This window comes from Plectropomus leopardus, chromosome 2 (assembly GCF_008729295.1).
Source record: "Plectropomus leopardus isolate mb chromosome 2, YSFRI_Pleo_2.0, whole genome shotgun sequence".
NCBI classification, from domain to species: Eukaryota; Metazoa; Chordata; class Actinopteri; order Perciformes; family Serranidae; genus Plectropomus; species Plectropomus leopardus.
Window position 1 is genome coordinate 35,796,506 of NC_056464.1, and position 14,211 is coordinate 35,810,716.

General features: G+C 39.3%; 1 protein-coding gene across 1 annotated transcript in view; it reads left to right on the forward strand.

The window, feature by feature from the left end:
* slmapa (sarcolemma associated protein a) overlaps positions 1-14,211 on the forward strand; it is a 78,580-nt gene that overhangs the window by 25,540 nt on the left and 38,829 nt on the right. The window contains exons 2-3 of the mRNA XM_042494201.1: positions 4,436-4,583; positions 6,905-6,977. Of these exons, the coding sequence (XP_042350135.1) occupies positions 4,436-4,583; positions 6,905-6,977 (221 nt within the window). The remainder of the gene's footprint in view (positions 1-4,435; positions 4,584-6,904; positions 6,978-14,211) is intronic.

A 14,211-nucleotide genomic window follows, 5' to 3' on the forward strand; every position in this document is an offset into this window, starting at 1 on the left:
CTTTTTTCAATTAATCTATCAATTTTTTTTTATTAGTCTAACTATTATTTTTTTATTACTCGATTAATATAACAACGAATTTAACAAAAATAACATTTTAAAACTTGTCATACACTGCAGGGCATTATTCCCCATTATTAATGCAATTAATTAATGCAAGAGCTTCTTCCATTCAAGTAAAAGGAATGTAGCGCAATCTACATTTAGCAAACAAACAGCAAAATAAAAAACCATGTAAAATATAAGTCACTTAACAAAACAGTTACTCTTTGTTACAGTAACAAACCTTAAATCTAGCAGTTCAACAAAACATCTTACAGTAAAATTAGTGCAATATGAATAACACTATAACTTTTCTCTAACGGAAATAATTATAACTAGTACAATCTTTCTGCATCAAAATAGTCCAGCCACTTTACCGACTGTTGCCTTTATTTGAAAGGACTGTGCCATTGTTAATTTTACATTTATACTGCCATTTTAATGTAATGCAATTGTTGGGATGGCCTGTGAGTGCAGCACCTTTGCCTGATGACATTGTGTTGCAAAAACAGATGACTGCATTTCCACTGAGTGATGTTATGCAACTTCTCCTCTCACAATAACATTACAACAAGCATGCTGATGGATGTTCAAAACATTAGCACATTTCTTTTTATTGCAGCCACCGTGCTAGCTGTCATTACTTACAATCGAAGGTGACGTGGGCGTGTTATGTGAGCAATAATGTAAGGACAAGCCCCTTTTATGTGGGAGCGGCCACGTATGAGGGATTTCTTGGAGGTGATAGTTCATGATTTCTCAGAGGAATTGTGGATTCAAAACTTTTGGATGAACCACTCAACTTTTGAAGAGTTGTGTGAAACAAAAACACCTCTTGCAGCGGCTGCTTTATCATGCCCGGGGGAGCCAGTTCCTTCTGACAAGCACATAGCCATAGCATCATGTGACCTATAGAAGCCGAAAAAGTGTTTCCATTACAGTTTTGCACAATATGGCTTTTTCGTATAGCCGGAAAGGCCACCTCATGCAACTGTAAAAACTTTTTGACGACAGATGGGAGTTTTTTTCAAATTGACATGTTTCCATTAGGAGTATTTTATATCCACAATTTCAGTTTGCGCAATCTGAGGCTAAAAAAACCCTCCTCCAGACACTTTGAAGAAAATAAAGCCATTTTTAATCACTGAAGCTTGTAAACATGTTTAAGTTATAATCCAAAATACAAGTCTGAACCTGAAAATGAGCATTAATAGGTCCTCTTTAAAAAATACAGACAGAGCTGAGACTAAACCTGCAGTCTGTTGCTCATAGGTCGATGATGTAATGTTTTGTGTGTGAGTGTGTATTTGAGACGTACTAGATTTTAGTGTGTGAGAGCCATATGTGAGGTATGTGACGCATACTGTGTGTGTGTGTTGTTGCTGGGTGAAAAGCTCTATAGTTAGGTCCCTCCTTCGCTGTCTCCAGGTTACCATGGGGACAGGAGGTAACTCTGTGTGTGTGTGTGTGTGTTCGTGTGCGTGTGCGTGCGTATAGCTATCATGATCTGTGAATTGGTAGCTTTTCGTAGCACACTGCAGTCGGATAAGCAGCGAAGTCGGCCAGTTTGTCTCAGCTCTCTCTCTCTCTGTCTCTCCTCCTCTTCCTCCCTCAGTCCCTCCTTCCTCTCCTCAGTGTTCAGTCGTTGTGTCTCTCTCTCTCTGGTAGATCGACAGTGGTTTTCAGTCGTGACGGAGAGCTGAGAGCTGATGAATGAAACTCCGGGAACGACAGACAGACAGATAGGCCGCAGGCATCCAGATCAGATCGCTTACTGTGTGTGTGTCTCTCTGTGTGTGTACTGTAATTCAAGCCTTGCTTTATCTGTGTGTGTTCTTGTTTTAGGTTTGTGTGTTACATTTTTTTGTTTCGATGTTGGCTCTTAATCCTTGTTTGTCTGTGCATTTGCAGCCTTTTGCCTTACTTATGTATGTTCAGTTTCCTGTCCGACATCTGTGTGTGTGCGTTTGTGTGTGTTTGTGTTCACTTCATTGCTTTGTCTTTGAATATATCATCGGTGTCAGCATGTTTGTTTTCTGAATGAAACAGTTGATTCTTGCTGTTTGTTTATGTTTCACTGCCATGGTGGTTGTTGTTCTCGTGGATTTGTGCTATATGACTGTCTCAGTGTTTTTAAATGACGTGAACTGTTGCTTTATTGTCAGTATCACTCTATATTTCTGGTCTGTGGAACGGCAGCATAGCCTCAAGATTTAAACAACTAGCCACACAGTCCTAAGTACTGACAGGAGGAGAGAAGTGATGAGTTCATTGTAAATCAAGTGCAGCACTGCACAAAAGAACATGTGCAGCCCAGAAAGCATTTTCTTTATAGACTGCAATTATTAAAGATTTGTTTTGAAAGGATGATGTTGACAGGGTAGACGTTCAAGGTCAATTATTGCTGCCTTTTTTAAAAATGATTTAATGTTTCAAAAACTTCTGCAGGGCCCAGAGGAGTTATTTCTTTCTTCTCAGTATTTAGTCTATGTAAAGCCCAGGGGTTTGGGGATATACACATTAATGAACATGTTTTGTGTGTGGATTATTAGGAAGGCAAACTAGGAAGAAAAAGGATATTTTGGCTTTTATGTGCTGTGTAGGCTCGCTGGTAGATGGTAATATCGGTGTTACACTATGTTATGTGGTGTTATGCGGTTTTATGTGGTGTTACATGGTATTCAGATATATATAGATCACATAACGTGCCCATCACTCCCAATATTGTTTTGATTTTATTTTTTTTCAGTACTTTTTGTCAATATGTAGTCGGACAGTGGACGCTACAATTAAAAACTGAAAGTGTCTGTTCTGTACAGCAACACAGAGTAACAGGAGTCAGGTTTCACGTATCAAGTGATTAGAGTAAGAAGGGTTTACCAGCACGACAATGGCAGAGAATTAGGTTCCAAAGCAAAAAGCATCTTTTGGCAATATTTTGGATTGAAACCTGATTGTGTTAAACAGTGGAAACGAAGTTGGTTGTGTTGCTAAGAAGTTGGAGGTGCGCACCTTGTCTCTTGCAGCTCTTTATGTAACTGTGGCCGCTCCTTCTTGTTTCATTGCTCCTTGCAATGTTTCAAACTGACAAACAAATTGCATTCCTGTGACTACTTCATAATACTGCTTTTAACATGAAACTGCAGCAGTAGTAAATTTTCAGTTTGCACTCAGTAACTTACTACATCACTCTGCAGGTATTAAGTGTCATCAATGAATATCTTTTCATGTAAAATGTTAGGTGTAGTCCGTAACACTGGTGTTGTTGTCATAAGTTTGTTAACCGATGGGAAAATTTACCTCACCATGGCATCCCTAGTGGTGTGTAATAAAACACCTTTTGTGCCAGATCTAAGGACCATCAATATGACATCAAAATGTAGAGGTGCTCTTTGTCTCCCAGACTGGCAATGTGGGTCCGTGCACCACTTTGTTCCAGACTGTACTTGTTCAACAACTACGTTACTGCCAGGCTACTTTGGTACAGACTCAGGTGATCCTTTTATTATCCATCGAGCACCAGTATCATGTCAAAATTTCAGCGAATTTAAACTTTGGTTAATGGTCAAATACCTGCAAACTAATGACATTCCCATCACCTAAGCAGCTTTAAATTTTATGAGAACTTGTGTGGTAAACTAAGATGGTGAACATAGTACATGTTATATGTGCTGAGCATCAGCACGTTACATTGTCACTGTGAGCATTTAGCTCAAGTACAGCCTCGCAGAGCTGCTTGCACGGCTGCAGACTCTTAAGCTGTGTTTGGAATTGTTTACTCATTCACTCACTTGTTATTCTATATCTAGTGTGTATTAAATAGTGAAAAATAAAAGAATAACCAAACAGGATTTCGGACACTACGCTGGAATTTTCTTCCTCTGGACATGCATGACTGCATTGCATTGTGGTGTATGGGAGTAAAATTTAGGGAATACCATATGTACACTCAAATCTGCTGCGCATTTTAGGTATTTTACAGTATACTGTACACAGTACACAACAGTTTACAGTACACAACTTACTATAAAAGGCACTATTTCCATGATAGGGAACGGTTTCGACACAGCTTTAGTCACGCTGAACCATGTTAGTTTTTTTTAGGTTCGACAACAAAACAGGACGAAGGTATTTACTTTGGGAGTTCAGCCTCTTAAAGTGACTGTTACCTGTTCATCTGTATATAATACAATGCATTACATTCATTATGAGCTTCAGCTGAATGTTAACTGCTACCCTGTATCTTTTTTTCTCTTCAGGCAGTGTCCTTAATGCCTTTAAACTGGACTCTACTTCATTGTAACGATCATTACAGTCCGTCCATGTCTGTTGTTTTTGGCACATTGTTCTTTCTTTACATGGTTCTCACCTGCTGTGTTTGTGTGTCTTTCAGTTCTACCTGCAAGACACTAAAAGCAGCAACGGGACGTTCATCAACAGCCAGAGGTTGAGTCGCGGCTCGGAGGAGAGTCCGCCCTGCGAGGTTCTCTCCGGCGACATCATTCAGTTTGGCGTCGATGTCACTGAGAACACACGCAAAGGTACATGCGCACACATAACATATTTATACAGGGTATTATATTCAAACTCAAGTCATTTTAGTCCACATTTACATGGTTTATATTGAATAAATTGTGTGATACGCCGAGAGTGATTCAAAATAAAGATGTTACAGTTAGGTACAACAGAGAAAGGTTTTTCCCTCCTCTACCAGCCTTATAGTTCATGATGCACACATGTACATCCCTGATATGATTACGCTTGACTGACCCTGAAGCGTACCTTGGGGCTCATTTTGCTAAGGTCGTAGACGACATACTGTTTGCATACAAAGAGCAGAGCAGATATTGAGGTCAAATTTTCAGCTCCACTAATACCATTCTGCAGACCTAATGCACATTCAGCCTGCATTTATATGAGTCTACTAATATTACATAGAATTATATGAGAAGAAATAAGCACTAAATAAGTGTAAGTTGCTCTTTTTCTAAAAGTCATCTATGAATTCATGCCATACAGCTTTTAAAAAATATATTTTAGTTGCATTTTTCCTACTGTTCTGGGCAGCCGTTGGTCTCTCTTTATTTTTAGTATGAAAATGTCTTGTCAGGCTCTTGAAATGGTTTATTTTTATGACTTTATGCACATGTTGTTTTTATTTCAAAGTTATGTTGTTTAGAGGTCATGCAGTGTAAACTTTTCATATCAATCATCTATTGGAGTTGCATTCCCACTAAAAGATAAGTTAGATAAATGTTAGATAAACATAGAAAAAGAGGTAATATTAACTATGATAGATTGTACAACTCATGCATGTTGCTAGAAATAGTTGATAGTAGGGTTGCAACAGTACACAGAAGCCACAATTCAGTAAAAGTTTGGTACAGCAGGGGCGAAAATGCCTTCTGATCGATTTCTTTTCATTTGTTTTGAACAATGTCCAAAATCCTCTTGCTCATGTAGTATTATGCCCACTGAAAAACAATCAGAGATAATTTAAAGATTCTTTATTGTACCTCCAGCAATGCAAATACATAAAAAATTAAATGTAGTTCTTTGGTCTGGGTAATCATTAAGTAATGAACATTATCATAAAACACAGAGTCAACAAATAAGTAATTAAATAAATAAATGGATAGATAAAGTGAGCAGTGCAGTTTTTAGTTAACAATAAAATAAAATAAATCTTAAAAACTGAGAAACATTTTTGCAGCATGTTCTTAGGAACATAAAATATAATTAAAATTGAAGCGTTTGTAGTTGTAGCAGCTATGAGACTTTCATGAGACGGAGGATGATAAAGTGGATGTAATTTGGGTGTTAGAGCGCGTCGGCCATTACTTTTAGGTGTAAAGGATCTAAATTGCTGATTCCTCGTTTACATGTAGAAGCATCCTTGAATGAGACTTTAAACCAGGATCCCAGTGTGTGTTTATATGTGGGAAAAAATGTATGTTTCTTTGAGCAAAAGTGTTTTTCAAATGCAGGTAACATGAAAAGGGCATCAAGAAGCAACAACATACTCAGACAGTGATTGTTCTGTTGAATACAGCAATGATCGGCATAGTCTTGCAATCAGAGCACCTTGTGTGGGATCAGTTGTGTATGTTTTACACCCCACATCAACATGACAGTAATCTGGGTCAGGGCAGTGATATCAGGACTGTACTCTGAGATTTTGAAAGTCACAGAGGTACAAAGAGCGTTATCATGGAAGCCGCAGTCAACAAACTTTTTTCAAAGGCTGTCCTGAAAACATTTTCTGAGCTCTGACTCCGACTGTTGTGACTCTTTCAAGTTAAAAAACACAAATTTGGAATTTGGGAATCTGTCTGAAATAGTGAGGGAGGGATGATTGTTCCTGTGACTGTATGTGTGACAGCGCAGCAGCAGTATTATGATAAACAGAGAGAAAGATAAGGGCTGAGTGGACTCAAACTCCTGAGGTGTTGGGTTCAGTGACCTTTCTATGCACTTTTTGTGAGATTACATCATTTTTATATTCATGGACAAATTATCATAGACCTACCTACAAACTACTCAAAGCCCTGTTAAACAGAAGCAGAGCGAACTAACTCCTACAAATCTGAGATTTCACATGGATTTATTTTTTTCTCACAAACATTAAAATGGCATTCTTCTTCTGCAAAAAAAAGAATATCAGAATCCTCAAATGAATAGCTGCTCAATTAAAGAATATTCAAATGGCCGATGTTGATGTTGTGGTGATAGTGTTGTACAGGACTTCTCTCCGAAATTCTATTTTTTCTGATGATGTGACGACAACATGAAGATGTTGAGAACTGGCAAGCTGCACTGAAGTGTCGTGCATTAACACGGTGTTTGTCTTTTTGTGTTCCAGTCACTCATGGCTGCATCGTGTCAACAATCAAACTCTTCCTACCTGATGGGATGGAGGCACGCCGGCGAAGCGAGTAAGCATTCTCATTGGCTATCACCGATCAATGAATCTGTCATATTTATCACTCACAAACTGTAACCAAAAAAAACCTTGTTCGTGGTCAGTTGTGGTCAGAACGAAAGATTTGTTTTTGCTCGGTAATGCAACATTATGACTGGGTCAGGATGAACCAGTTACGGATGGTTTTTATAGGTCTCTGGTTACTGTAAATGTTGTTACTGACTGTCTGGCTGCTTTTACATTGGCTTACACACACACACACACACACACACACACACACACACACACACACACACTAAGTTTCTGCTTGTATAGTGATGCGATTAGTGTCAGTCTAGTTGTTGATGAGGACAGCCATTTCCCTAACAAGCAGCAAAGGAAATGGTTCATGTTTTTGATATTAGTAATTCACTGTTTGAAAACAAATCATTTAGTGCTGGTCAAGCGGTCACTTAATGTTTATGTGAATTCATGCTGAGTGTTGAAGAACGAAAGATATTGTCTTCAGAAATTCTAGTACAACAAAAGTGTGTGTGGAGTTAAATGGGCCGTAGCAGACCAGCAGCTAAACCAGCATGGAGCTTCCTACTGTACTGGGAGTCCCCACCTGTGTGTGTGTCTGTGTGTGTGTTTGTGTGAGAGAGAGAGATGCGGGGGCACAGTGCCATGGTGGGCAGTGCCATCTGCTGCCCTGCTCGAGCTTTCAGTCTGGAAAACACAGACCAGCATCCTGACCTGCACGAGTACAGACTAAAATAAGGAGTTCAGGGTCTGCTCTGCTCCTGCTGTCTTTGTTGGCACATAAAGAATCAGACACTTAGCCCGAGTCCACACACACACACACACACACACACACACACACACACAGTGATATTGTTGAAACTATATTTTTTTAACCTTGCTCATTCTCAAAAAAGATCCACCACAGAAGTTATAACAAAAAAATAAAAAAGAAAAAGCAAAAACACAACTGAAGCTTCAAGCTAACAGTCGGTGAAATAACCCTATCACGCCAAAAAAGAAAGAAAATCATGTTGGCAAATCGGAGGGCTAAAAAAATACTATAAGCGGAAGGGTACTAAGTAGCAGCGATCTCCATAATGAGCTCTGACGCCTCATTTTCACAAAGTGTAAGAGCTACAGCTGAAATACATGGGGCACAGCAAAACGCTTCACGTGGTAGCTTCAGTGTGTCTACTGAGTTTAGCCAAGTGATAATGCAGTTGTTTATGGAGACTTCGAGAGCGTGTATTTAGGGCTGGGCGATAAAACCATAGCGATATCAATCGTGATATAACTTTTCCTCTATTGAAATATGAGACGTAGTCGATAGAGTGTCGATTGAACGCATTTCAGTCAGGTTTTGACAGACAACACGAACAGCTCAGTGTCTCATCCAGCTGCTTGCGCTGAGCTCTCTTATCATTACCAGGGGCAGATGTCATGTTTTGGGGGTGTCGGACCACAGGAACATGACCTTATTTTCACCCTTTCTCTGACTGGGAATGTTGGCAGCTATAGGAGAAGTAGGCCTACTCAGAAGTTTTTAATTCCCAAGTAAAATGATTAACAGCACAGAAGTTTGATGAAGTTGAAGTCAGAGTCCTGCAGTCAGGAGAGGTTGGCCTATTATCAGCACAATGTGCTTAAATTTACATGAAGTTTGTTTAAGATGGAGCTTTTAATTTTTTGTATAATACCACAATTATAGATCATCACACCAATTATTGATGATTAATTAACAGCTCTCACATTTAAACAGACTTTTCAAATAACTGCACAATTCAGGATAAAATAAAAAGATTGTGAACAGGGAAATAATGGCTTAAATGTAAAGTGAATTAAAATTATGATATTAACATATTTTCATTATGATATTACATGTCCGACAGCCTGCTTCGACTGGAGCAGTTTGCTCCTGCTAGGATTTCCAACAAAACTACCTGTCATTGAGTGCGACCAATACGCAAGAAGGTGGCTATTAATAGCGCCCATACCACTGATTCATCACATGTACCTGTAAGGTCTCACCAACTGGCAGACTGCGGTCCAGATCCAAGCCAAAACTATGTCCTATCCGGACCCGTGGCCAAGTTGTAATAAAATGTAAGAATGAGACTAATATTTCAGCGTGCACATGTCCGACAGCCGGTTCCAGCGCGGACATGTCCGACATCCTGCTCCAGTGCGGAAATGTGCGACAGCGCAGACATGTGCGACAGCCCGCAACAGCAGGGAAATGTCCGACAGCCCGCTCTAGCGTGGACATGTCCAACAGCCCGCTCCAAAAACACCCATAAGGTTGTTCTACTGTGTCACATTGCTTTTTGTTCATCTGATTAATTTTTAAACAGTTTCTCGCAAAGTTCTAAGTAGGTTTTACTTGTTGGAGAACCACAAAACTGTGCACAGAGGGGAAAAATAAAAAGTCCAGACTTCGTAAAAATAGAGAAGTGCGGCCTCCGTGATCAGTGTAGCAGCTTCAGTTTATTACAGTGCGCTGTTGCGGGCAGTCATATCGCACTACGTCCTTGTCCCTTATATTTTGGTTATTGCTTTTATGTGTAAACGTGTAAAAAGTTGTGTAAGCAAGGTTACAGCCAGTACTAATTTGGCCATGTTTGCCATTGCATGAAATGTCGTCTCATTTGTGATGCCTTTCAAAGGAGATAATGGTGCGCACTCTGACGTCATAAGCCAAACACTCAGCTTGCCAAGTTTACACGTCAACATTGAAATGGAGTTTATGATGATCCTAACTGGGGTGGCGGTTTACAGAATTTCCATTTTTAATGACCTTCAGCACCGCTTGTAGACAAAAGGCCAAAACGCATAACAAAAAAGCTATGTAAGAAAAAAACCCGTGAACGTGTGCACCAGGCCAGAAACCATGTTATTATGCCTCCACGCTGACAACTGCTGCGACTGAAGGCATTATGTTTTTTGGGTTGTCCATCAGTCTATACATCCACTTCTTGTGAATGCAATATCTCAGACAAATTTGGCACAAATCTCCGCTTGGGCTCAAGGATTTACTGATTAGAATTAGGGAGTCAGAGGTGCCTCTATAGACTGCAGAGAGAGTGGAAGTGATGTGGAGCTAAATCAGACAGACTTATTAATAGCTGAAGAATGTTTCCGCAGCTCTGTGTGTTAGCATTAGCCACCTGGAAGTCTGCCAACCACAGCATACACACATACATCAGACCAAATCTGTGTCCTTTTGAACATTTTGTGTTAACCTAAACACTCAAAAGTAAAGTTTGATTCATTCACTTTTGAGCTGTGTAGTTAAAACAATCAGAGAAACACAACAAGAATTTTTTTTTTCTGAGAAGTTTAAATTGTCCAAACATCTGAGCGCCCTGCTCGGCCAAAAACAAAAGAGAGGATACAGTGTCTATTAAATAGCTGCAGTTGGAGCTCCCTGTGGCCTCGCTCATTATATTTATGTTAAAGAAAAAGTTTGTGAACACACCCATATTATTGTGTTTTTGCTCTAATGCGAAACACCTGCTGTGACATCACTGACTGGGGTGTGACCAGAGAAAAACGTGCCGCAGCAGCTTTCTGCCTCAGTGTGATTCAGTGTGATTCAGTGTGGAGTCAGATTATTATTAATGTGCTGACACACAGAGAGGAAAACATGGAGAGCAGCACCAAAAGATCCAATTCACAAGTTAGCTGTAGATTAGAAAGCTCATGGAAATGGCAAGATCTGGGCCTGAAAAGGTTTTGGAAAACTAAATGTACCCTGAAAGCTTATTGAAATTATTGTATTTTGTTTCCAAAACCTGTGTAGTAACACATGATGCGTTCACATTGAAAATCCAACAATAATTTCTGTTTTTAATTTTTCTGTTTTTTACAGTTTCTGGCTATGGTAAATGGTGTAATTTGGGGTGATTTTTTAATAAAACAGTTTTCTTTAAAAAAGAAAAAAATCACTGAATGTTTTTAAGAAAAATAATCCCAAAATGTTTAAAGAAAAATATAAGGCTAATTAAAAAGAGGAAAACATGTCTTCTTTAGAAATGGGCAGTAAAATTAATACAACAATACAGAAATTTAAAGTTGGATGCCCACCCCTAAAGACACCCCCTTCCCCAGTGCTTAAAAATATATACGTCTCCCTCTCTTTGTACACCCCCCATAAATAATCAACAGCTCCTAAATTATATTTAAATTTTCATTTCTAATCCTGTTCTGAATTCTTTATTTTTTAGAATAATATACATATGAAAAAGCTATTATATAACATTGAAAAAAATTGATAAGGAATATCGATGGTTGTTTTAGAGAATGTATGGTCTTCAAATTTGCCTCAAGGTCATGGAAATTTATTCATATAAAATATGCATGAACTCTGCTCTATGCTTTCTGTAAAAATGTGTCTCAGCTCCGGTTTCTGCACAGGAAACGTGACTTCCATCTGGTGAAAAATATTTCTACCTGTTTAAAATAGGACTGAAATAATGAAGTCAAACCTGCAAAGTGTTTCAGGTTTAACCGCTGTTATGTTCATGACAATAGCTCTCTTTTGTTTTCATTATCAGCCTGTTATCACCTGCCATATTTCCTTAAAACGCCCACGCATTCACACACACACTCATGGTCAAGTGGCGAGAGAGGATGTTTAATTTTCGGCGCTCTCCCAGGTGAGCGGAGCTTTGAATGCCTGCTTATTAACCGATAAACTCCACCCCCCTGTGCAGTGCCAGGTTAGTCATCCAGCACACCTTTAGCCTCCTGCAGACCATAAAGTCAGTGAAGAACCACAGCTGCAGCAGAGAGGGGGGTTTGTTTCCCTGCAGTGAGTGCCAGAAGGGGGTGGAGCTACAGTAAGTTGCACAAGTTAAAGGAAGAAAATCAGCTGTATTGCCCAGAGGAGGAGGAGGAGGAGCAAGGAGTAGAAAGAAAGAAAGTTTGTGTTATGAGATGACTTCACTTGAGCTGTGGAAAAGTAGAGAGGAATCAGCTGCTCGGTCTGAAACTAGAAGAGAAAATGAAGTAAGAAGAATCCATTTTCTCACAGGAGTAGCTGAGTCAGACTGAGATAGAGGCCGAACGGTGAACTTTGTCCTGTGACAAATCATCACCTGACACAAACACAGGAAGAAGACCTAACAGGTAACGTCTCTGTCGTCCAGAATCTCAACCAGGATTTTTAGGCTCCAGCGGTCCTGATCAGGCTGCTGGTTGTGTTTTTTAGTGTGAGGTGTGAAGTGTTAATTATGTTTGTTAAAGGGGCACTGTGGGATCAACACACTGTCATAAAATGAAGCGGGAAGTCTGAAGTGGTTGACACTGAGAGAATATACAACACAGAACTTGTTTCTTGTGGTGTGTTGAGGTGACCGCTGGGTTTGTTATTCATTCTTTCTGCAGATGAAAACACGAAGCAGCAGCTGCATTGAAAGCATCTTTTACTATTTTGTACTTTCTTATAAACAGTAGTTATTGCTTTATAAACAGATTGGTTTTGTCTTCACGAGTCTGTGGTGAATAGGGAGGTCCCTCTGGATTTATCCTCTAGCAGAAGTGCTAGGCATCTTTTGAAATATTTGTTTTCATATTACTTGAGCCCATAGGCTAAAAAAATCCAGAAAATGGTGAAAAATTTGCATCACAATTTCCCAGATCGCAGGGTGATGTCTTCAGTTGGATTTAGCTGTTGGCTTGAAAAGAATATGCAAAAAAAATATTAAATAAAAAGAATAGACATTTTAGAATTATTAAGATGATTGAAAGTGTAAAAATTGTTTCTGTTTTTTTAAAAAGGGTTCCCTTACTGCAGGCATGTTCAAATTGTGGCCCAGGGGCCAATTGTGACCCGCAGACCATTTTTAAACAGCCCTCGTCTAGACTTTGTAAATATACTATATGTGATCTGCCATACAATACTGGTTTATCAAGAAAGATCACTTTTTTCCCTTCACCTCACAATGGCAGGATTATCATACAGTTTGTAGACATGCATCAGGTAGCAACTAATCTGATGCTAAATAAGCAAATGAATGGAACAGCAGACATTTCCTGCAAGGCAGCGGAAATGGCCACAGCAAAGAAGCATAAAGGCGACAGTGAGGATCGCTGCTTTCAGGAGCTGTGGAAAGTTCAATATTCTCAGAAAGATGAAACAGTTGAGTTTGCTTGCTTGTGCCCTTTTATTAAATAACCCATTTGATGAGGGAAGCAGGTTAGGCCTCCAGGTATCTTCAAATTATCTATTTGAAAAAATCGCCCCAATCAAAAAGGTTTTGAAACCTCTGCCTCTGCAGAGGAGCACTTTATATTTACACCTCACCTGCCACATTCATCACAGTATTTAATCCTTAATTCTCCACATAATAGAGAAAAGGACCCCCTTTTTTTTTGCCAAAGAGCAATTGTGGGCCTTTTGATAAAGTTAGTGTTTATGGACAGTTATTTAATCCCATTAATGAGCTTTGGTGTCCTGGTCTTCTTCCAAGAGATTTTCAAGATTTTCAATTTACCGTGAGAAAAACAGAGAAAAGCACCATATCCTCGTATTTTGAGAAGCTGAAAATAGGAATTGCATTTTTCTTTTTTAGTAATTTAGTAGTTATTAATCAAAAGTAAAAATAAGTTGATAGCTTTTCTGTTGATTGACTGATCAGCCGATGGTTTCAGCACGAGTGTTGGTACCAAAATGATACATTTTTTTATTTAAAACGTCAAAAAATAGTGTTTAACACAAGAAGCCAAAAACCTGGTCTCAACAAAATTGGTAAGATTTTTATATCATAAACTATTACATAAAAGAGTCAATGAAGAAAGAAGGAATCTGACAATAAGTAGATGCCAGCTTTTGTTAAAACTACCATTTCTTCACACTCGGTGCTACAGACATAATTCAATCGATGCCAGATACGTGGGGCAGGTCAAAATGTTCCTCCAGGGCAGCTTGGTGAGTCCTTTGCGACAGGTCTGAGCTGTGGTGTGATTGTAAAGGGTAGAAATGTCTGAGCAGGGCACAGATGGAAACTACTGCCAGTGTTTTCCATCATCAGTCTCCACTGGACCGCATGCAAAACACTCAGCTAGATCTGATGTGGATGACTGATTCCTGTGGAGCGGCTGCATTGTGTGTGTGCCTGCGTGTGTGTGCGTGTGTGTGTAGGCAGACTTGATGTTCTTGTGAGCCTTAGTTGAAGGGTTGTGAATTTAGGTCATGATATGCTGTGTTTTTAAAAAATGTATTATTTTGGAGCAGTGCTGTTCTG